Raw genomic sequence first — 25,317 nt, 5'->3', positions numbered from 1 at the left:
GATTTTGTAAAATTAATTTTGATTGAAATTAACTTTAAAATAAAGTGATATATACTTAAATATTTTGTTCTAAAAACAAAATAATAATAATACAACTTAATATAAATTATTTTACCAAAAGATACCTGAATGCTGAATTTGTGTTAATTTAAAATCAATTTTTAAGTACGCACTCAATTTGCTTAACTTGCAGTGTAACCAAGACGTTTTCTACTATCTAGTATACTACTCATCACACTCATTTAAGATGTTTGCTACCGCATATCTTGAGCATCTATATACTGGATGTATCAGTGCTTGAGTTCACTCCAATAAGTGCTGCTTTCAATCTTCTATAGACAAAGCCCAACAGCAACTCCATTCGTTACCAACATTGTGCAACAGATAACCTTGTCCCTTAATTTGTGGTATGAAAAATAATTTGTTAGAAGTCTTTGACTCTCGATCGATGGATATTTCAGGTTCACCCAAAAGATAACAATGTCAATGCAAATACTTGTTAGCTCTGATTAGGAGGTTCCTAGTAGGCTGCCCAACAGGCCAAATATCAAATCTACATAGGCTTATGGTGCTAGTTAGTTAGTTCGTTCTGAAGCATAACAACACAATACCAAAATACCAATCAATTGATACTTTTAAGTTTTTAACTCTAACATAAGGAATGAGCCATTGAAAACAACTTCTATCTGAAAAACAAGGCATAAATGTCTCTATAGAAAGCCTTCCGGACTCTGTATACAAGAACAGCTAAAAAACCAAATTCAGTATGACCATGATGGGACACTACATTTTCCACTATGCCCTTAAATTGAATATCAACACTCTGATTTTGGATACTCCCAAAACAAATTGTGCATCAATGTTCCTTTTGCTCGCGACTATATTCAGCTTCTGCTCTCTTGGATGCCTTTAATTTTTTGTACCCTATATCAGTTCCAAATACCCTATATACAAAAAATCACGTAGCACTGTCAGTATTACTAGTGGAACTGGAACATACGAAGAGAAATGCTAGTTCAACATAATCCATGTAATGTCAGTTAGGCCATCTCAGATTTGAACCAAATGTTAGAAATAATCATAGAAATTAGAAAGTAAAGTGTTAGAATATGAAGGGTTAAGTTACTATACGTTAAGGGACAATATTTTTGTTTAAGGGGTGCTATTCCTTCTAGGATGGAAAAGTATCCCCAAAAAATATCGGTAAACGGGATGAGTAATTGGACTGGATACAAGACGGGTATAGACTTTTAAATTTACCCAGGTAACGGGTGTTGTAGTATCCATACGGCCCCATATAATTTTGTGAAAAATAATTATATTTTTTACAACTAACACTCTAAGAGCATGTCCAACTATGATTTCTTATATGGTTTTTTAATCATTTTTTTGTGATTTTCGTGATATTTTTTTGGTTCACACAATGTTATGTTACTCTTAAAAAACTCATATAGAATTTTATTTCAATGCTAAAAAAAAGCAATAAACTTCAAAAAATTCATATATTTATATTTTTTATTATAATTTAATTATTATTCAAATAAAATAATTAATTCATTTTTTTTAGTTTTTATGTATACAAATAATAAATATGAATAATTAAAGAAAATATTAAATATCAATTAAAAATAATAAAAATTACATAACATTGAAAGAAAATGCTTAACAATAAAAAATTATCTCACAATGATAATATCTCCACGAACAACAGTAATATCTCTATCCAAAAAAAATTAAAAAAATTGTGATAAACGTTTCCCAAATTTACTGAGTGCAAAACATTTCATATTGATTTAGTTCATGGAGATCATTTTCTCTCTTTTCCTCATTTTCTATATTGTTCTGAATCTTGATCTGAATTAGATTTTTTTTGTTCAACTTTTATGAATTTTGGGATTCATTGTGGTTGTTCTTTGTTCATTTGAGTTTCTGTTCATTGTTTTTCTCTTGAGATGATTATCTTTTATGATCCATACGTGTGTTAAACCAGATTGCTGTGAAGAAATTATTTTTTTAATGCTAAAATATTGTTTCTTATATAAGAAATGAATCTAATGAGTGAAGGAATGCACCCTGGGTTTGCTCTAGTGACAAAAAAATTTAAGGAGTTGTTTCTTCACACTAAGCACCCCGAAAGAAACCATGGTTGGAGATGCTTTAATATCTAATAGAATCACTACGAGAGAATATGTAATGATCATAAGATCTAGAGTGAAAAATTCTAAACCTTTAATTAGAGTTTTTTTAAAATGATTAGAACATTAACTTTAACAATCATTATGAAATAAGTTTGGACAAACTAATATTATATTTTTGTATTTTAATATTATGTGGGTATGTTTTTGATATTATTTTTAGATTATTTAAAATGAATTTATACTATAATTACAGTAATTATTTTATTTAGTTTTTTATTGATTTATTATTATTAATCTTGTACATAAGTAAAGTATGGGTTATGAGCATATGTATACCCAACTGGTATGAGAATAGGAATTAAAATTACTAATGGTGCGAATATGAGACTTAGTATGAATATTATTTTTAATAGAAGGCAAGATAGGACCCTATCCAAACCCTACCCATGGCTATCCCTATTTCCTTCTTATGTAACCATTAAGCATTTTAAGGGTTTTTCTTTTTCTTTTTCACATTATGTCCATTTAATCTTGTAACTGAAAAGTCGTATTGGTTGAGTTACTCTACTGTAAATAATGTACAACTCAACTTGCTTGTGTGGCAAAGTAATACAATTTCCTCTATATTCTATAGTCCTCTCTATTTTTTTCAACATCAAAAAGGCTAATGATTTTAGCAAAATATGTCCAATACATACCAGTCCATGTAAGTAAGGGGTTGAGGAGTAGTTTGCAGACTTGGTGTACAGCAACCAGTGATGATAGTCATGTAAATCAGCTCTGAAAAGCGAGGATACAGAATTTAACAATAAGAACCATAGAGGAATAAACAAAGTTGATGGTGTCAAGTGAAGGAGAATGAACATCACACTCACCCCCCATACAATGGAATAAAGTTTGAAAGACTCCACGGGAAATGGTAACCCCGGAATACACATAATTCTTTCTCATGATGAACACTGTGTACATTTGTGTACAAGCATTTTGTGTGTAATATCCTGTGTCCCCAGTAGAATACAAAATCCTCCAAAATGAAGTAGAAGGTTATTTGGGTGAAAATGATTTTCCTGCAAAACCAAAAATAAACTCATGCCATTGCCATGTTAGCTTAATGGAAATGAATATTAGAAATGTACATGTAAATAGTTCCTATTATCATGTAGCACAAATGTTTAGAAACAAGGACAGTGATTAAAACAACTCTTAATTACCAGGACGGCTATGGAAGACTAGTCATGTATTTAAACACGGGATATGAAATGATCATAACCGGTAGATTGACACCAAAATGGCACAGCATCAAGCGAGTGATACATTTATCCTGAGCAGCAGGGCTATTATTTTTTCCCTGCATGAAAGCTAGCATTAGTGACTCTATAAATCTGTAACACACTGAGAAGACCAGGCTTCAAATGGTGAAAATGGGACAAGAGAAAGAGGACAGATAAGCAAAAGAGCAATCATTAACATCTATTCACCGGAAAGAGCAATGAAGAGAAATCATCACTTTTACCTCCTGAAAACTTGGCATCACTATATATAGTAATGTCATCTTACATAATGGAAATTAAGAAGAATGACAATATAATTAATATAGTAGCCAAAATGAAAATTTTAACAAAATACTATTTTGTTGGGAATGTTAAACTATTTAAGCTAACTAGTAAAAAGATGGGAATTGATGAGTATAAGATGCTAAGCTTGCATTGCAAAAAAATGATGAGAAAAAGTAAACGAACGGTGCCGTGTAAGCCGTGGTGCATTTCGCACAAAACTCCTTTCCTACCATTTATCATTTTCCTAAGCAAAATACTAGTCACACATTTAAATCAGCTGGAAAAAAGTGATTACAAATATTTGTTATTCTAAGTTCACCTTCAATTCGTTTCTGTTGTCGAATATTTGTACATGACAGAGTGAAAACTTTTTTTTCTCCGTTTTCTGTACAAATCTTTGAAAAAAGGAAACAAGTTCACAGTTTAATAATTAAAAAAGAAAACAGAAGTAAAAAGGCCCTAACTTTATCCCGAGTAGATAATTAGATATTTATATAAATAAAAATTGAGAAATCTTTTGTATATTATTAGGTTGTCTTCTTGACATTATCTCTAATTGTCATCTTGATATTATATTTAATCGATCTGAAAATACTTGAATTTTTGTGAACACATTTTCTTATACGTATTTTTGGGTTTGATATGTGAATGACATGATAGATGGATCATTTAATAGATCTAAGATACATTTTAATATTATCTTAAAATATAGATTTAAACCTAATTTAACTTCAAAAAATAGTGAATTTTCTCCTACTTATATATTTTTGGTATTATTTCTAACTAATATGATATGAGACTTGCATTTTTTCTAATATCTTATTCCATGTAATAATTCAACATACCATAAATAAGACATGCATGTACTACAATGGATTCTTTCAATCCTTGCCATGCAGGACATAAAGACAAGAAAAGACATAAAAGGGAATGGCCAGCCAGAGGGCATTTTAATTCTTTCCTGTTCTTGAATAACACAATTTTATCAAATAAGGCCCCACCATGAATGCCTGTTGGATCCAAAACATTTGAAATGCTAGACATAGAGACAAGGAAAATGGGGAGGCATAGGGAATTGATATTTGGACCATGAAAAACAGGAAAACAGGACAAGCTCTCATCGTATGGAATATGTCCACCATGTGAATTGTCGAAGCAAACCACATTGTCCAAAAAATGATAAACCAGAAAATTCAGAGAGAGAAGAATAAGGCAAAACCTGAATCTTATACTTGCTGAGCCACCCTGTCCTCTCAAGCAAAAGATAAGGAAGTCCAGACAAGAAGAAAACGCCTTCATGCAGAAAGAAAGTTGCCAGACAGGCCAGTTGAAAATCACAAAAATGAGGGATCAAAACCTGCTATCAATAAAAAGAGTGGAAAAAAAATGCAAAGGTGGTCAAAAAGTCAAACACCAATTCTGATTTTTGTGAAAGATTTGTGACATGTAACCAACTTCTGATAAACTTTAAATGGACACATTGCAAAACCAATTAAAGATGAATTTATGAAGAGAGAGAAGAGATAGAACCTGCCAAGCAGATTGAATGAAGAAAGCCATGGTGAAAGAGATTGAGAAAAAAAGTCAGAGAGGGTGATTAGTGTGTGAGAGAAATGCACATATGATAGTATGATAGTAGTAATAATTAATAAACACCACAAAGATGACCAACTAGACTTGCACTATAACTTTACTTGGTGAGGGTCATTCTTTTCTTTCACGCTTTCTCTGTTCTATTAATTGACCGAACTTAAGGGTTTCTAAAAATTAATTGGGCAAAAATATTGAATTGAACTAATTTTGAATTATTTTAATCGATTTAATTTTATATTTAAATAGTTAAATTAATTTAAAAATTAGTTTAAAATCGAACTTATTTTTAATATATATATATATATATATATATATATATATATAAAGAAACCAAAGTATCTTCCATTTTGAAAAAACAGAAATTTCGACTATTACTCATTTTCTAATTAGATGGACCAATCAATAATCATGTGCTGAACCAAAAGAAAAATCAATAATCATATGACTTTGGATTGCTTCAATTTACTAACCCACACACGTGCAAGCATTGCACGGATGCACCAATAAATCACTTGACAACTGTAAAACTCAAAATTGTTGCTTTTGGCATCGAGTATATATTTTTTTTTAATCAAAACATTGATGTTGAGTATTATTATTGATAATCAGTATTGGTCTCTGACATTTTATGAGTCTATAATAGAATAATAGATATAGATTTTTTATATATAAGTATTGTGAAATTTTAAAAATGTTATGAAAATTGAATTTGAAAATCAAAAATAAAAATTTACCACCATTCCAAATGAGGTCTGAATTTGCTTTTTTTTTTCTCTCTCTTAATTTCAAAAAATAATATTTCAGTCCCTCATACAGTAAAAAAAAATATATTAATGTGGAAAAACTAAAAAAAAGTATTTTTTTTAAATTAGAACACAAAAAATATTAATGACCAAAATCATATTTAAGCTTATATGTTTTATTATATAGAAAATATTTTCTCTATTAAAAATATACACATTCAATATTACATGTGATTAGACTTTTTTTGGAAAAAATTAAATTTTTGTTAACTATAGTGATTTGATAAGTTGAAATTAATAATTGTAAGATTTTTGAAAAAGCTGACAAAATTTAAGTTATTATCAAAAAGTTAAAAACTTTTTTATTCTCATATTAATGTATTTTTTGGGGCTCTTTCAGGCATGGGTCCGGTGTCATGGTACCTCCGAAGATGTCTCGGAACTAACATTGTTGATAATTAATTTCTTTAAAAAATTGATTAATCATTTTTAATAAAAAAAATTTCTTAACCATTTTTATTTATTTATAAAATTTGAATATGAGACAAATAATGTATTAGTTTGTAATTATATAAGTTAAATAAATAACAAAAATTATGATTCATATATAATTGTATAATTGATAATACTCTTTTCATTTTTTTACACTCTCACTAGATATGTTTTATATTCTCATGAGTCCTCTAATCTAAGTAGGCTTTGGCATGATATGCCTTTGATTAGACTGAGAAAGCGAATTAGACCAGTTGTGCGTCAAGTTGTACATCACTTGATCACAATACCAAAATAGGGTCAATCATTAAATGAATAAATTATGAATTATGCCCAATTGCCCATCAAATGTAAAAGATTGCATTTATTGTTGGGAACATTAATTGTACATAAACGTAATAATAAATAAAAGATTAGTTTAGTTTAGATTCTAACCAAAAAAAATATTTTTTGTTGATGTTTAATTCTTGTTGGAGATTGACTAATCACTTTTAGATTTAATATGATTGTTTTCTTTTAAGCAGGTTTTTTATATTTATAAATCTTAAATATGAAATCTTAATTGAAAAGACTAAATGTAATATTAAATAAATAACTTCTTGGTAATAAAAAATTAAAAAAACTAAATTGACAAAAAAAATCTTAGTATATTTGAAAATAATATTATAAAAGTAAATTCAGATGAATTTATTTTATTTTTAAACTTGTTTTGAAATTTTATGACTTTCTCATTGCTCTAATTTTCTACCCCTGTGCATACTATACACCAATTAAAAAGCTGACAAGCATGAAACAATGATTGGAGCTGGATGCTTTCTTTTTTGGGTAGTGAGTAATATTGATATGGTAATATTTGGAATTAATTATATTTTTGGCGTCTTTAACATTGATACTTTCAAATTTAGTGTTTTTTTTTTCTTTTATAAATTTAATCTCTCAGTTTTTCAATTGTGCAATTCATGTCTATTCACTAATTGGCATCCAAGATTTTAAAAAAATATTAACATGACATCTCACTATGTATTTATCTTGTCACACTAATATTTCCATTAAATATTCGATATCAAGTTAATAAGTTATCGAATGATTCAAAATTATACAGTTAAATTGTGGATATTTAACTCCTAATAAAAATAGAAGACTAAATTCAAAAAATATAATAGTAAGAGAATAAAAATACGGATGTCCCAAAAAAAATATCAGAAAAGATATAAAAATATTTAAAATTATAGTTCAAACTCTATAAATTAATAATGTCAGGAGCGGATAAATTTATTAATTTAGAGAGTTATTAATTTATCAAAAAATTTAATAATTATTAATTTAAAGAGTTTTTAAGTAATTATACTGTACATACCAAACAAAAAGGTAAATTAATTTATGCCTCTTAGAATTACGTTGCAACGAACCTTGAGACTCAACGTAAATTAGTAACTATTGTGTTCATATGCATTGGAAATCAATAATGACTTTTGAAGTACAATAAATGTAAACAAGAGGAACAAATGTGTTCAATGTATTCTTAAGCAAGTTTGACATATATAAATTACATGAATGTGTTAGAGTATTCAAACCATATCTCACAAGATGGCTTCTCATCTAAAAGGTGTTGCAAAATTAACTATGTCAGATCAAATACGTAAGGAGTTGTGTGAGTACAAGAAATAATCTTGCAAGCACACAAAAAGACTTGCAGAGATGACTAAAAGTTAGTCAAGGAACAATATCAAACACACTTAAGCGGTCAGATGACTATCTCTTTGCTGAAATAGAAAAGGGAAAAGCAGAGATCAAAAGACACAAACCAGCAAAATATCCTGACATGGAGAAGGTTGTTTATGAGTGGTTTCTCTAGCATTAAGAACGTGTGAATATCACAGGAGAATTAATTTTACAGAAGACAAGAGATACAATGAAACTCGTGTACCCTCATGATGATTCAAATTTTAACTTCTCTATAGGATGGCTAGGGAAATTCAAGCACCGACATGGCATAAAGTCATTTCGTCGTTTTGGCGAGAGTGAGTCTGTTTATGTACAAGACATGAAGCAGAAATTGGTATCGATTTGGGAGAAAATTGATCAGTTCATTATGAAAGATGTTTTCAATATGGATGAAACTGAGTTGTTTTATAGGCTACAAGCTAATCATTCACTGGCAACAAAACAACTTGAAGGAAGAAAACAAGATAAAGAAAGGTTGACGGTAGTTATTTGTTGCAATGAAGATGGCTCTGAAGGTTGACTAGTGTGCATTTTGATGAATATGTTCGTTCATTTGACCAAATGATGCATGGTAGAAGAGTTCTACTTGTGGTGGATAATTGTCCAGCACATCCAAGTAATATTGAAGGGCTAAGAAACATTGAGTTGTTCTTCTTGCCACCCAACATGACATCAAAGATTCAACCTTGCGATGTTGGGATAATAAGAGCTTTCAAGATGCATTACCGTAGAAGGTTTTACCGCAAAATATTGGAAGGTTATGAGATGGGACAATCTGATCCAAGGAAGATAAATGTCCTTGATGCTATCAATTTGGCAATCCCAACTTGGACGATAGATGTTCAAAAATAAACAATAGCGAATTGCTTTCGACACTATAAAATTCGTTCAGCTAGTGACGTTGCAAGAAATTTGGATGAATCCACTTTTGATGAAGAAACTCAAGACCTCGAGACTATGATCAATCAATGTGGCTATCATAATAAGATGGATATTGACAATCTAATGAACTACCCAGGTGAAAATGAAGCATGTTCGGAGGTTCAGAGTTTAGAAGATATTGTGGGTACTATCATTGAGAATAATGCAGAGGATGACGGCGAAGATGATACGGTGTCTTTGGAGCCTGTTACGTAAAAGGAAGCACATATGGCGTCGAACACTCTTCACAACTTTATGATACAATACAAAAATACAACACTTGAGCTATTGGATGCAATAAGAAAAGTTAGAGATGAACTCCAAATAGACTTAAATTTTAAAGGAAAACAGACAACTATTGAATCATATTTCAATAGAGTGTAATATTTTTTTTTTCAGTTTTTATGAACTATTAATTTATGATTTTTTTAAAACCGAAAATTATAAAGGGATCTCATAAAAAATTATTATCTTATTATTTTATCAAATTTTTTAATTTTTTATATTAACTCAAGTCGAGACCGGATAAATTTATTATTTTAACGAGTTTATTAATTTATCGAATATTAATTTAAAGAGTTTATCTAATATGCGGTAGCCATAGGCTTTAATCATAACTGTGGCAATTAATGAGAAAAAAAATAACTACGTCAATTATTAGAATCTTTTACAAAAAAAAACAAACTTGTGAGTCAAATCTAATTACGCATGGCATACCTTTGATTAGATTGAGAAACTGAATTAGACAACATAGGCATAAGTTCACGTGGACATAGCTTGACCACAATATATATAGAGCGAGGGTGAAAAGAAGGATAAATCAATAAATTATGAATTTTTTTTGGTAAATTATCAATAAATTATGAATTTGACCCTACGAATTATAACTGTTGATGAGAAAATATAGATGATGATAAAATACATACACTTAATAACAAATTCCAAAAGATTTATTTAGTTTAGATTTTAGAGAATTTTTTAGCAAACATATTGTTGAAAGAATTGATGGCCAGAAAATTTATTGTTATTATAAATTATATAGTTTAGAGTTTAGACGCGCCATTTTTATTAAATGATAAAATAAAATCAGTTTTGAAGTATAAATATAACTATGTTTTCAAAATATAGAAGGTTCAATTAAAATAAATCCGTTCATTAATAAAGTTAAAAATATACTCCTCTTAAAATCAATTCTTTTTAATAACACCACGCTTCCTACAGCAATAAAAAGCAACGAAACATGACCATTATATACATTTTCACGTTAAGAAATGATACTTGTTGTAAAACAAAACTACAAAGAGAGCGAAAGGGAGAAAAGTGAGATAAGAGAAAAAAATATATAATAAATGATATAATAAAAAGAAACAGACACGTAAAATGATATTATATAGATTGTTATAGGAATTATTTTTTATATATATCATATCTCTTTGGAGGTTGACAAATTTTAAATTTTGAAAATTTTAAAAATTAAAATTAATTTTAGTTTTATAATTTTAATTTAGTTTTGTGATTTTAGTATTTAAAATTTAAACCACACAAATTATGTATTTTTATTCACTCGCATTTGGTAGGAGTAATAATTAATTGATGACATGACACTTGATAATAATGTTGATACAATACAATAATAATAAATAGTATGTGAACCTTTTAACTAATGGAAGAAATCAAATAACGTATTTTACAAATAAAAAGAATAATATTGCTACTTGTTTTAAAAAAATAGTTATTCTAAAATTAAGATAAAAACATTTTAAAATTAAATTAAAAAACAATTGAACTCAATTTACTAAACAAGGTTTTGTTTACAAATTTATATTTCAGTGTAGAAACTAAAAATTGAAAACTTATCAATCCTTTTAATAGATAAAGCCTATTATGTTGATTTTGACAACAATGATATAACTCTTTTTCTTTCAAATTAACTAATTTTAAATTATCAATTTTAAAGGTCCCAATAATTATAAAATAGAACAAATAATATATATATATAATGAGAGTGTAAAATATTTTAGACTATTATTCATTAACATATGTTATACATGATAAAGCTTCTTGACTTCTATAATTATTTTAAAAATCATCCTTAAAAATAAGTTGCAACTCAATCACAACTGTCATTTGACTCCATACAATTGAAATGATTTTATCATCAAACAAAACATTCACGTGCAACAAGGAAAAAACAGGGTATTATCAAGAATATTAGATCAGCAAAGGGAAACATCCCAAAATTGAAATTACTGTCAATAATGAAGTTTTTCTAATAACAGGGCATGAATGTCCAGAAAAAGCCATCAGCACATTGAAGACAAACACCAGCTACTACAAAAACACAAGAACACATAAGGAGTTGATATCATAGACATTTTTCAAATATGCCCTTTTGCAAATCAACTCTCTAATCATTCCTGGATATTCCTAAAAACGTATTCTTATTGTTTCTTTTGCTCGCCACTGTCTTCAACTCCTATGCTCTTCAATGCTTTCAACTTTCTGTAGCCTATATCAGTCCCAAATATCCTATTACGACAGCAAAAATGTCATCTACTATTGTCAGTATAATTAGTAAAATATCAATATTTCAAGGCATCAATGCATCACTATAAATGTCAGTTAAGCTATTTTAGATTCTATAATCATCATGAAAATTAACAATAATTCTTTAATCACTATGCGCTCAAATGCTTACCGGTCCATGTAAGTAAAAGTTGATGAATAGTTCCCAGACTTGGTGTACAATAAACGGTGATGATAGTCATGGAAATCAGCTCTGAAAGTGAGAATAGAAAGAGTTTAACAAGAGGCACAATAGTAGAATAAACCAAAATGGCTGGTGTCAAGTGAACGAGAAGTAAATTCACACTCACCCTCCATACAATGGAAGGAAGTTGGAAAGACTCCATGGGAAATGGTAACCACAATGAGCCTCAACTGTCTCTAGGACTCTCAGAACCATCCATAACCAGAGAGTTATCAAGTGGGGCCCAGTAATGGCAGGACCAAAAATGGTAGCAAACCCAAGGAAAAGTATCTCAGCAGGATGAGCATATTCAGAAGTCAATCCAAACGGTGTAGCATACCTTCACAATATTGCAAAACCCTATAGTAGTCTATAGATAATAAATATAATAAAAGCTAAAATCCCATTACACACAAATAAACTTACTCATGATGAACACTGTGCACATGCTTGTATAACCACTTTGTGTGCAGTATTCTATGTCCCCAGTAGAATATAAAGTCCTCCAAAATGAAGTAAAAGATTATTTGAATTAGAACTACTTTCCTGCAAGACCAAAATCCAATCTTGCTAAATAAGCTTAACAGAAGAAGCACATTCTAGACATATCTACTGTCAAAGCTCCTAACACGGGACTCCTATGTTTAGAATGATGACAGTGCTCAAAAGAACCTGAATGTACCAGGACGGTAGGGGAAGACTACTCCGCATGCCCATGTATGTGAAGACAGGATATGAAAAAATCATAACAGGTAGATTGACACCAAAATGGTAAAGCAACAGACGAACAATACATTTCTCCTGAGCTGCAGGGGTGTTATTTTTGGCCTGCAAGAAAGGAAGATTAGCAACAACAGTAAATCTTACACACTAATCAGACTAGGCTTAAGCTAAAGAAAAAAGGACCAAGAGAAAGACTGGTGAGTAGCACAGTAAAATCAACGAGAAAAATTGATTGCATATTTAGAGCAGACAAAATTTAGCTTCTGTTATTGTTCCTAATGTATGAAGCTACATATTTACAATTGAAAATGGAAAACAATTTATCATTCCTGCCATTATCAAAGGAGTTTGGTCAATACACCATTAAAATATAGTAATAGCATGAACAATTATCAAAAAATTATGTTATATACTTTTGCATGAAAATCTTTTGTTTGAATCAGCCAACCCAAAGGTTGAGAGTCAACACCAAAAGGCATTGTTAGAACAAAATATGTAAGAATACAAATAGAGAAAAAGAAATTGATAGTGTGTCTGGATTAGCTTCCTGGTGAGAAATAATCAATTACTTTTTCATGATGAAGGTAAAGCAACAAACAGTTTCTTTTACTTTTTCATGATATCACCTTGATTTTGTGGGATAGAATTGATTCTTTTGTATTATCCAAACACACTATGAAAAGGGAAATCTTCAGGAACTTCATCATTAGTTTTTTTTTTTTTTTGACGAACTCCATCACTTGTTCTTAGCACCAATGAAACAGGGTAAAGGGAATAAGCAAGGTGCATGTGAAGGAACAATAATTTCAAGTCAAAGCAAACAATGTTGGAGCAGTTTAGTCATGACAGATACTCATTCTGAATAGAAAAACAACAAAAGATAAAGCACTGAATTTCCATCTTGTAGAACAAAATGACGAATATCAACAAATTTGAACAAGGGCAGACCTGAATTTTGTACTTGCTCATCCACCCTGCCCTCTCAAGCCATATAAAGGGAAGTCCAGACAAGAAGAAAACGCCTTCATGTAGAAAGAAACTTCCCAAACACGCCAGTTGAAAGTCACTGAAATGTGTGATCAAGTACTGCACCACAAAGAAAAGCATGAGGGTAATAGAGAGAATTTCATTTCCACAAAAAGTTAAAAGGACCAAACATCAATTCCTACTTCTGGTAGATAGTACAAACATGTAATCATGCAATCTACAGGACCTGCAAGATTCTGAAGGCAAAAAGCCAAATATAAACAAGTGAAATTACGTCCGTGAACATGCTAAATTATATGTGCTCCAGCAAGGAAAGATTTGAATCTGCCTCTGTTCTCAACTACTTTTACCTTTATACACTACATATTGAATAATACATATTATATTTATTAATTTCTAATATATTATATGCACAGGAAGATTAATATGAGGATTAACAAACTCTTTCAATAATTAACACATACGCATCTCAAAAATCAGACACTACTGAATACTTCAACAGAGTTCACAAAACTAAGAATCTAAAGACTAGGCAACAAAAAATTGGGAGTGGAAAGTAAAAAAAGCCTAATTTCAAAATCATCAAGGACGGTGATCTATGAGAAGAGAACAATTAAAGTCCCAAACAGAGCAATGAGCAATCATTATGCATAGTGGAATATCAAAACGGCAATGACAATAGCCCCAATCAATAAAGCACAATTTCTCATTCCAAAACAAACCCAATAATGTGCACACTCTCGCCAACTACATCAATAAATCAACAAATACACAACAATCATTGCTAAAATCGCATGGCAAATCTGTCTGGAAAAGAAAAACGCCAAGAAAATTAAGAATAAAAAACTGGCGGTTGAAGCGGTGGGAAGCGGAAGAAATAAATGCAAAGAGTGAAGGGAGAACCTGCCAGCCAGATTCGATGAGGGACGCCATGGACAATGGAAAGAGGAAAGAGAGAGGCAATATGTGAGAGAGTGGGGAAGTGGATGCAGAGTTGAGTTGTGTTGTGTGTTGTGTGTTGTGTGATGTGTATATATGAGAATCAGAGGTAAAGCCAAAAGCAGTACCCAACAAGCCAAGACAGACTGTAATAATAACCAATAATCAAGCCACCTGTATATTAGTATTTCATTTTTATTAACACTCTCACCATTTTTCATTGCCAAAACCAGAGCCTGTTTCATTTTCTTGCATAACCCTATCTTATCATCCTTTAGATTTTCATTATGGTGTTTTAACTTTGGCTTTGCAAATAGATTAAATTAATTGGGTTTAATAATTAATTAATTAATCTAACAGACCAAGCTGGATTAGCATACGTGGTTTTGAGTTTTGAGTTTTGACCGGGTCCGTCTTTAGTTTTCATATTCTTTTAATTCTAATTCCTAACTTTTTGATTTATTTTATTTTATGATAAAATTCCTAAGAGGTGCAGACTGGTAAGAGTGCAGACTGGTGCAGTTCAAAAAACAACTCTAGCAGCACCCAAATAAATGTTTTGTTTGTACTTTGCCTAGGAAAAATTCAGAATATATTGGCGTTTTCTGTAATCATATTATTATTCTATTTTAAAATTTAGATAAAAATTAAGGGTTCATTTAATAGAATGGAGAAAAATACAACAGACAAAAATAAAATAGAAAAAAGGAAAGTCGAGATTAAATGTATTTAATTGAAGAAAAACATATAACAAATGAAAATAAAGATAGGGATCGAGAGATAAATGAAAAAAATATAAAAATAATACATTAATCTCACTTTGACATGACTTATTTTAATTTTCACCATTTAAAAATTCGTTTACACCTTTATCTCAATATGTTGTCAATTTTTTTTAATGAATTTTGTCAACTTAGAATAATTAGAAATGACATGACATTGATATAATGGTCTACCATTAACACCATACATGTATGATAATATCACAATTGACATGGTCTTTTGACACATATATTAACACTGACACTTACATACATGACATTAATATATTGACATGATATTTTAATACTTAGTTAAGGAGTAAGAAAATTATTTAGATCACTTGAAAGATTTATTATTTGATAATTATTATGTTTTTGATAGAATAAATGTTTTCATTTTTTATAAAAAAGACTTTCTCAATAATATCATTGATTTGCTTTCCTTGTTAAATAATATAAGTTATATTTGTATATTTGAATATTAATTTTACTTTTTTAGCCTTAAAGTATTATGATAATGTAATTTTAATTTCTTAATATTATATCAATATGTGTATCAACACTACAACAATGTGTTAGTGTCATATCAACACTTCCATAAATCATCATGTTAGTCACCATGTGAGCATGTTAATATTATATTTATTGTCAAATAAATAGGTTAGATGTCACTATCAAGTAATTCTAATTAATTGTGTTGTAAAATCTAAAAAGTTGACAACATATTAATAATATACTTGATTGTTATAATAAGAAAAAAACTTGTGATATAATTAAGAAAAAAAATTAAAACTAAACAATCATAATAAGAAATTCATCAAATGCATAAATTAACTGATACAAAGTTGTTTTATTTTTAATATTAATTTTCAGTTGAATCTTGAAAATAAGAGTTTGTAGAGGGTACTAATAATTCATAAAAATAAATAAATTATACTGTAGGAATGAAAAATGAAATCAAACTTTTTTGAAAAGTAATATTTTTTAAAAAGTAGATATATTATTTTTTAGATAAGCAAAACTATATATGCACCATATTTATCAAATACTAACTATTGTTAAGCTATTTTTATTTTTATTTTTTCATTTTTAAGGGTCTTGGGTTAGACACTTCCATCCTTTGATGCATGACATAGGCACACATATTGTCAAAGAAAAAGAATTTTTTTCAATTTCTGAAATTAAACCAAAATAAAAATAAGGTTAATGATATTTTTACACATAAAAATAATTTTTTACCAAAGACTTGGTTTACATGAGAGAATAAAAAACTGGCTGTTGAAGAGAAGTGGAAAAAATAAATGCAAAGAGTGAAGGGAGAACCTGCCAGCCAGATTGGATGAGGGAAGCCATGGACAATGGAAAGATAGAGAGAGCAATGTGTGAGAGAGTGTGGAAGTGAATGCAGAATTGAGTTGTGTTATGTGATGTGTATATATGAGAATCAGAGGTAAAGCCAAAGTGGAAGCCAGAGGCAGTACCCAACAAGCCAAGCCAGATTATAATAATAATTAACCAACAATCCTGCCACCTTTATATTAGTATTTCCTTTTTATTAATACTTTCCCTACCACGTGAGTATATATTTGTTTGCACTAGGGATATCTCCCAAGCGATAATCAAATACTAATTCTTCTTTGAGACTTAGTGATCATTAAATTGAATTTTGTCTTTTTTAATAAAATATTTTCTATTCATATGACTATAAATTAAACCCTCAACAATATGCTTAAAAAGCTCAATTATTGATCAATTATACTAAACCTTATTTGATTATTTCATATATTATTAATTATTAATCAGATCAAATTAGATTTTAAATAAATAATCTTATAAAAATTCAACAAAATATAAATATAAATAACTATTTTAGTGTGTAAGCTTTGTTTGAAAGAAAGGAAGTGTATTAATTTTGGTTAAATTATTTTGCATGTTCTTAAACTATTTGATAAAATTGGATTTAAGGATTAACTAGGTTTATTTGGTTAATTTTTTAATAACAATTAAATTCAAGAATCTAATTGAAATAAACAAATAACATTTAAGGATTTAATTGGAAAAAAAGAATAAAGATCCAATTAAAATTTTTCAAATAATTTAAGGACGCAATCCCCTGTATTTTTTCAGCTAGTTGAACTTTATATGCTAAGTAGCATGACTAGGTAATTTGGTTATTGTTACAGAAATTGACATTAAGATTTTGTGACGTGCACCTTGATATGAACATCATTTTGGATTAATCAAGTATATCATTGCTACTTATATAAATAAAAGTATAATAATTATATTTATATGTATATGATTATAAGGACTAAGAAAAATAAAGTGATTTTATAAAAAAAAATTGTATAAAGTGATTTGTCCTTTTTAAGTTAAAGAAAATTTGATAATATGAGTGTATAACTTATTTTCTTTTCCATAAAAAAACTTATTTCTTCTTTTATTTTTTTCTCTTTATTTATACTCAAATAAACAAAAGTATAAGAAAGAAAGAATGAACTAATATTTATAGTTGGCATTGCCAAAACTCTTTGAAAATTTGTGATACATATTAACTCAGTGTCTGTGCCAGTCACGGATGTGCAGAAAAATCTTCAAAATCTGAATAAGGAATCTTTTTAGCAAGCTAAAGGCTTTGATATCAATTAACATTGCCCATCATTTTTCACTGCTAAAACTGGAGGCTATTTCATTTTCTTTCATAAACCTATCTTGTCATCCTTTTGGTTTTGATTATGGTGTTTTAACTTTAGCTTAGCAAAGTGATTAAATTAATTGGGTTGAATAATTAATTAATTAACCTAACATATCAAGCTGAATTAGCATACGTGGTTTTGAGTTTTCAGGTTTGTCTTTAGTCTTCACATTCTTTTTATCCTAATTCCTAAATGATATTTTTTATTTATTTTATTTTATAATAAAATTTGTAAGAGGTGCAGACTCGTGCAAAACTGTGCAGTTCAAAAAACAACTCTTGCGGCACCCAAATAAACATTGTTTGTACTTTGCCTAGGAAAAATTCAGGCAGGGAATAGTTTGGCATTTTCTGTTCAAATCATTTTTTTAAATCATATTATTATTCTATTTTAAAATTTAGATAAAAATTAAGGGTGCATTTCTTAGAACGGAGAAAAATAGGATGGACAAAAATAAAAAAATAAAAAAAAATGCAAGAAAGAAAGTATAGAAATGTATTTAATCGAAGAAAAACAGAACAAATGAAAATAAAAATAGAGATAGAGAGATGAATAAAACTAAGTAAAAAATAATATAATAAGTCTTTGTCACATGACTTATTTTAATCTTGATTATTTAGAAATTCATTTACATATTACAAATATGTCTTTATGTAATATGTTGTCAATTTTTTTTAAAATAAATTTTGCAACTCTAATTAGAAATGACATAACATTGATATGTTGATTGAATAATTAACACAATACATACATGATGATGTTTCAATTAACATAGTCATTTGACATATATTTTAATATGACACTTACATAAATAATATTGAGATGTTGATATTATAATTTAACACTTAGTTAAGAGTATGAAAACTACTTTAGGTCATTTGAAAGATTTATTAGATAATTATTATGTTTTTTGATAGAACAAATGTTTTATTTTTTTATAATTTTTTCTCACTAATGTTTTTTATTAGCTTTGCTTGTTAAATAATATTAGTTAGATTTGCATGTTTGGATATTAATTTTACTTTTTCAGCCTTAAAGTATTATGATCATGTAATTTTGATTTCTTAACACTACATCAATGATTATCATGTCAACACCACAACAATGTTATAGTGTCATATCAACACTTCCATAAAACATGATGTCAGTCACCCTGTGAGCATGTTAATGTTCCGTTTGTGGCCAAATAAATCCATGAGTACATAAATCAACTAATATAAAGTGTTTCTATTTTCAATATTAATTTACAATTGAATTTTCAAAATAAGGGTTTGTGGAGGGTACCAATAATTTATAAAAATAAATAAACTATACTATGAATGAAAAATGAAATCATACTTTTTTGAAAAGTAATATTTTTTAAAAAGTAGATATATTATTTTTGAGATAAGCTAAACTATATATGCACCATATTTATCAAACACTAGACTTTTGTTAAGCTATTTTTTTTTTCATTTTTAAGGGTATTTGGTTTGACATTTCCATCCTTTGACGCATGGGTAGGCACACATACCGTTGGAGAAAAAGAATTTTTCCAATTTCTGAAATTGAACCAAAATAAAAATAAGATTGATGATATTTTTACATATAATTTTTTAAAATTTTATTTCACTTTCAACTTTTAAAACATCAATTTTAATTTTTATATATTTTAAAATATTCAAACTTTAGTCCATATGTATAAAAAAAGTTAACTTTATGGATTAAAATTTAGATATTCTCAAAAATATAAAAAAAAAACTATTATTTTTAAGAGCATATTTGATTTATCATCCAACTTATTTTACACGAATTCTAAGACAAAATCCAAAGATTTAATGGAAATTAAACACAAAAGGAAAAATAGTTACTTTAAAAAAAATTATTTTGTTACTAACATTCATTTTTAATGGTAAATCAAACCTATACTAAAAAGATAAAAAAAAAAAAAAACAACAACAACTTTGTGCAACTTATATCAAGTCAAAACAATAATCACATCATGTAAAAATGAGGATTCATTTTTTGTTCATTAGTATAGTTAAAATATATATTGTCACTAAAAAGTTACTTGAATTAACACCAATAATGGCACAAAAAGAAATAAAATGGTAATGTAATGATATGGAACTAACTATATTAGGCTATTAGCTTCGCAAGAAAGAAGCCGCCGGGAAAAAAAGATGTTCATGTTGCCGCTACATTGGTTATAGTTAAGAATGAAGAAATTGAAGATTTCTAAATTAGTTACAGATGACATGTAATACCCACAATGAGTCATTGAAGTATGCATATTGTTTTTTACCTCACCATATAAAACTTTGTAGCAGCATGGTCCAATCCAATCACACAGAGGGGAAGAACTTGTTTAGATTGAAAGGTAGAGAATAAAACTCCTCACTCCTTGTATCTGTCTTGAATGAACTGAATCTGTCCCACCAATGCATGCCTCTGTCCTTGCGAGTTTGGCTGTCTTTGTTGTGCAATGTGGCATCCAAGAACAGTGCCAATGAACCAGCAACAAACGCTTTTGATGAGAAGGGGACATTGATCATGTCGTTGAACTGCCAAAAAGAGAAAATATGAGTTGGTTGAAATAACAATGCACACACAACAATAAAAAAAAGGACTAGCAACACACTTTTTTAAACAAAGTCTCTTATTGGTTGAAGCTTTTTGAAAATGACAAAAAAAAATATAAGTCTCACATTTTATTTAATGACTCTCCCATGATTTTGTGATGTCCAATGAATTTCAACCAATAGTATAATGTGTTAAAGAAGAGTGTATTGCTATTACTCCTCAAAGAAAGTGATAGAATGAGAGAAGCTGAATACCCATCTAGCGTGGGTGTGAACAGGACCATAGTTCTTAAATGCTGTGTACTCATTGAAGTATTGTGGTACAGAGAAGCCCATGAAAATAGAGAACCCCAAGATGAGTTTAGTTCTAAAGCTGTTTAAATTGCAAAACTGAAGGAAACCGAGGCCTGCAGAACCTGTTACAGGGAAAAAGACAAAAAAAAATAATGATAATAACAACAAGGACTTAAATGAAAGTACGCAGAAAAACCAGATTCTTGAGTTGATCATATTTCATACATACCCACATAGGCAAAGAAAAGACAATATAAAGCTGCAACTATTGGTGCTGGGATTGAAGCAAACACAGCTCCAAATTTTCCTGCACACACATGCACATAGCACTTCATGGTAAGTACATTGATTTATCAGGGAGAAAAAAAATCAAAATTGCAATCCTAACCAACTTACCAAGTATGGAGAAAAAGATCATGAATCCTGCTGATATTTGAACAACCCTTCGGCTACCAACTCGCGTTAAAGCCAAGAGTCCAGCATTCTCTCTGAGAAAAAGCCAAGAATGCTTCTTATAATGATTTAGGTATAATATGTATTCCTGCTATGAAAATGATACCTCAAGTTTTGTACAAGAATCTTACACAGAAACTGAAGATCCATTCCCTGTCCCAAAGATCCCAGATAACAGAATACCTACCCCCTGATACATAAGAAATAACAACTAATGATGATCACAGGCAGCAAGAAAAAAATATGACAAATCTAGGACAAACAGAACTAAAAAGATAAGATTACAATACATCCTGACATTCATTTCTCCATTTATAAAATAATTTAAAACATATAATTTTATAATTTAGATAGTAGATAATGAGAAGCAAACAGATTAGGCGGGGGAATAGTTTTCAATTCATAAACTGGGTTTACCTGCCAACCGACACCACGGCTAAGAACTGAAGGTGGCAATGGAGTTGCACTTGCATACCTTGAAACAGCAATAAAAGCACCTGTTGACTGTAGAAAATTGAAATGTATGTGAAACCAACAACCATTACGTAAATATGCCACAAACTGGGGGAAATGGTCATGCACTTATGATTTTCACTTTGTTTACACCAACTTGGATGAAGTCTTATCACTTTTTGACATTTTTACATGTTAAAAGTTTCCACACAAAATAATTGCAGGACAATATGCTAACCACAACTAAGGGCTTCTAGAGGAGGGACAAATTAAATTTCAGAATTCACTACACTTATTCAAAAACTCATATAGCTCACCAGCATAAAAATAAACAAACCTCTACTAGTGCAACAAATGAAGCGGCCATTGTAGCAAAAGCTTCCCCAGCATCAAATGTAGGAGCTCCCCATTGGAAAGGATATGGGATTCTAATCCTGATTGATACATTTTATCAGCAACAATACTTAGGATTTAATCAAATTAAATCCATTTTTCCTAGTCATTTAAGATGATCCAAAACTACTTTCAAGAATCATCAACTGTGTCATCCAAAATATACTGCTACACAGGGAAGAAACCACTTCTACTATTAGAAAAATCACAAGACCCTTACCAAGGTGCACCACTTATAATTCCAGCACGATCAGTTCTGCAAGTACTCTGAGTGGTCTGTGGTACATTTTTATATGCTCCACCCACAGTAAGAAGATGAGCATAAATCCACACAATTGTCACTGAGAATATAACTGCAAATCTATCAAAGATAGGCTTTTCTGCTTTCATCACATGAGGAATGTACTGGACAAAGGAACACCACTACTTTAGAATATAACATTTAAATTGGAGACTGTAAAGAAAAGGAAAATCAAGATTTCATCTAAGGAAAATCAAGATTTCATCTAAGGTGGGTTTTAGGTACTCAGGATTATTTTTAAAGATGTCCCAAATGATGCAAGGAAAGGTAATTTAATAAACATCATGACAATTACACATCACCTGTGAAAATACTATTAACAATACAATTTCCGGCAGCCCAATCTCCACACATTTTGCAAGCTAGAATTCAAAAGACATGATAAAAAAAAGTGTTAATCATACCAATTATATAATTATATATTATATAATTCATACATGCAGAAAGAAATAAGAACTAGTTCTTGTTGCAGATATCAATACCACAGGAAAGCCCAACTCGTAAAGTCCAAAGCCTGACAGAGCAACCAAAGGAACAGCAGAAAGAGGGCTTAAGAACCTAAAAAATTACAACAAATTATTCTCCAATATGATTTCAAGAGGCAGAAAACGAGCCAATAACTTTCAGAATGGTAAAAGTCCTATCTATCAGTGAAACTGCAATTGAATTCAACAAAAGTTTGTGATCACTAATTGGGAGAAACCAAATGAAGCAGCGATTAGTACACAACTACACATTATAGAGCTAACCATTCTCCCAAACAAGTAAATTGGAAACATCTCTTAACATGTGAAAGTAAAAGTATTGCATGGATAATCTGACAGAGCACAATGTGACTACAAGATTGAGGTCAAAACCAATTTAAGTATCTAGACAGGAACCAACCTCACGACATTGCGCCAAAGTCCACTGAAGCCAACAACAATTTGGAGGGTTGAAGCAACAATAAGCGCACCCTGTGTTCCGCGCATTATCCTCTCGAATCTCTGCATATTTATCAGAATCCAGGTTAACAAGGATGGTGACACAACAAAAACGCCATAACATGTGTAATGAACCAACCTCCTGAGGATTCACGATGTCACTGTAGCGACCAGCCAAAATGATTGAAATGGTAGTTGGCACAAAGGTGTAGGATCCTCCAATAACTGCTGGTAGACGAGTCCCAAACAGTGTTTGGAAAAATGTGTTTATGCCAGCTACAAACAACAGAGTCTGGATCATTTTTGCTTTCTCTTCCTATTGAAGCACAATCGAGAACTTGGTTAGACTTAGGAACTACACAACATCATTGAAAACCATTTACTTTTCTTTAATCTTTTTCTTACATTTCCTCCTCCCATCTGAGTAACAAGAGTGGTTGGTATAAGAACAGTTGTGCCAAGCATCACCAAGTAATGTTGGAAACCAAGTAGTATTGCCTCCGCTTCATCAAAATTAAAATTCTAAACTCAATCATCACAATGACTATGAATGTACACTATTTAAATTTCAATAAATACTAAAAAAAGACTAGTTGGTTTCTATATCATACCCCAGAAAAAAAAATAGGTCTTAAAAGAGTTTTTCAAGAAATAAAAATAAAAATCATCACCATTCACCACATTATCAAATAACAATCATCCATATAAAAAGTGCAAAAAGGAAGCTCAAGTTTTTACAAAATAAAACAAAAGGGTTGTTGAACGAAGCAGTGAACTCACGCCATGGAGGAGGACTTGTGATGCAGTATGAAACATTTGGAAGTTGATCTTTCACTGGGTGTGGCTGAAGCTCTTCTGGCTTGGGTGGTGGTGCAGCTCCTGCCATGCTACTTGAACCTGGTGAATTCCAAAGTTCTCAAAACCCAACAAAGCAAAAAGAAGAAGAAGAAGAAGAAAAGGCTCAAACAAGCAATACCAGTTGGGAAGAAGAAAAGTCTCCCACAGACAAAAATGTAGTATTATGGTGATAAACCGAGAACAGTTACAATGAGAGGAAAATAATAAATGATGATGGTGTGGAAAACAAGAGAAGAAACAAAATGAACACTTTCCTTTCCTTTGTTGTGTTGGGAAGTGGGGAATGCACAAAACGACAATGAGCAAGTTCAAGGGGTGACAGACACACCTTTCAGTAACGTTATGCAGTGCAGCAAATGCAGGATGATTTCTTGGTTCAACAAAACAGAATGTGGAAAAAAGCAAAAGCAAAATGTTTCATAAATATCCATTATATTACAGACATGAAGACACTCTCAAAAGAGAGAAAAAAAATATCATAAAATTTATGACGTAATAAAACTCACACACCTCTTATACACTACAACACCATTCTTCCTATAGCAACAATGGAACCAAATTTTGCCCTCACGAAGTGACCATTCCTTTTATATTTGTAATAACATTATAAATTTCTATTCCTCATTGGTAAAAAAAATTATTATTATTTTTTATATATGAAAAATTACTGTTTTTTTTTATTACTATAAGTGTTACCAACATTTAAATAAGAAATTATAAAGTTTTGGTAAAAGCATCTTCCTCCACCTTCACCTTTATTAACCTCGGATTTTGTAGAATTTATTGTTTGACCAATGGTGTTAATGGTTGTCAAAACTTTAATTAATTATTAGTAGTCAGAAGCTCACAGAAAACGCCTCTCTCACGCATTTCAGCATATAAATATAACCTTTTAACACGTCAAAAAGATTACCATTGCCACGATTTTGGGTGTAAATTGTGACTTTTCACTGAGTTGCAGGTTTTGTGCAACCGTTTAGTCCATTATTTTCCTTGTATTGTCAAACTTTTGCTTACTTCATCGACGGTTTTGCATTGTCACTCGGCACTGAGTTGTC

At 29.9% G+C, this 25,317-nt stretch overlaps 2 protein-coding genes and 2 pseudogenes across 6 annotated transcripts; 1 reads left to right on the top strand and 3 right to left on the bottom strand.

The window, feature by feature from the left end:
• Positions 1 to 633: 633 nt before the first annotated feature.
• LOC114401273 lies at positions 634 to 3,492 on the bottom strand (annotated as a pseudogene).
• A 4,617-nt stretch (positions 3,493 to 8,109) lies between these two features.
• LOC114401188 lies at positions 8,110 to 9,552 on the top strand (annotated as a pseudogene).
• Positions 9,553 to 11,367: 1,815 nt separating this feature from the next.
• LOC114410260 (methylsterol monooxygenase 2-2-like) lies at positions 11,368 to 16,747 on the bottom strand. Of its 3 annotated transcripts, none has more exons than XM_028374126.1 (7): positions 16,651 to 16,747; positions 13,589 to 13,726; positions 12,600 to 12,745; positions 12,344 to 12,463; positions 12,045 to 12,257; positions 11,867 to 11,947; positions 11,368 to 11,697 (listed from the first exon to the last, which is right to left on the bottom strand). In XM_028374126.1, exons 1-7 carry the CDS (start codon positions 16,678 to 16,680, stop codon positions 11,610 to 11,612), a joined length of 816 nt encoding a protein of 271 aa, XP_028229927.1. In that variant the 5' UTR covers positions 16,681 to 16,747; the 3' UTR covers positions 11,368 to 11,609. The 3 variants fall into 3 exon arrangements, with proteins under 3 accessions (XP_028229927.1, XP_028229945.1, XP_028229936.1); XM_028374144.1 differs by lacking the exon at positions 16,651 to 16,747 and adding an exon at positions 14,778 to 14,800; XM_028374135.1 differs by lacking the exon at positions 16,651 to 16,747 and adding an exon at positions 14,531 to 14,727.
• Positions 16,748 to 20,106: 3,359 nt separating this feature from the next.
• On the bottom strand, positions 20,107 to 24,805 carry LOC114410243 (nucleobase-ascorbate transporter 7-like). 3 transcript variants are annotated; one of them, XM_028374113.1, is made up of 15 exons: positions 24,770 to 24,805; positions 24,182 to 24,298; positions 23,807 to 23,904; positions 23,541 to 23,717; positions 23,364 to 23,464; positions 22,961 to 23,036; positions 22,781 to 22,840; positions 22,398 to 22,582; positions 22,122 to 22,218; positions 21,749 to 21,835; positions 21,463 to 21,521; positions 21,275 to 21,366; positions 21,108 to 21,185; positions 20,840 to 21,000; positions 20,107 to 20,566 (listed from the first exon to the last, which is right to left on the bottom strand). In XM_028374113.1, the coding sequence occupies exons 2-15, from the start codon at positions 24,285 to 24,287 to the stop codon at positions 20,348 to 20,350; spliced, it is 1,596 nt and encodes a 531-aa protein (XP_028229914.1). In that variant the 5' UTR covers positions 24,288 to 24,298; positions 24,770 to 24,805; the 3' UTR covers positions 20,107 to 20,347. The 3 variants fall into 3 exon arrangements, with proteins under 3 accessions (XP_028229914.1, XP_028229896.1, XP_028229906.1); XM_028374095.1 differs by lacking the exon at positions 24,770 to 24,805 and adding an exon at positions 24,588 to 24,709; XM_028374105.1 differs by lacking the exon at positions 24,770 to 24,805 and adding an exon at positions 24,378 to 24,532.
• Between the last annotated feature and the right edge of the window lie 512 nt (positions 24,806 to 25,317).

The sequence above is a fragment of the Glycine soja genome, chromosome 1 (assembly GCF_004193775.1).
Source record: "Glycine soja cultivar W05 chromosome 1, ASM419377v2, whole genome shotgun sequence".
NCBI classification, from domain to species: Eukaryota; Viridiplantae; Streptophyta; class Magnoliopsida; order Fabales; family Fabaceae; genus Glycine; species Glycine soja.
The sequence above is the reverse complement of the archived record's forward strand: the minus strand, read 5'-3'. Positions and strand labels throughout refer to the sequence as shown.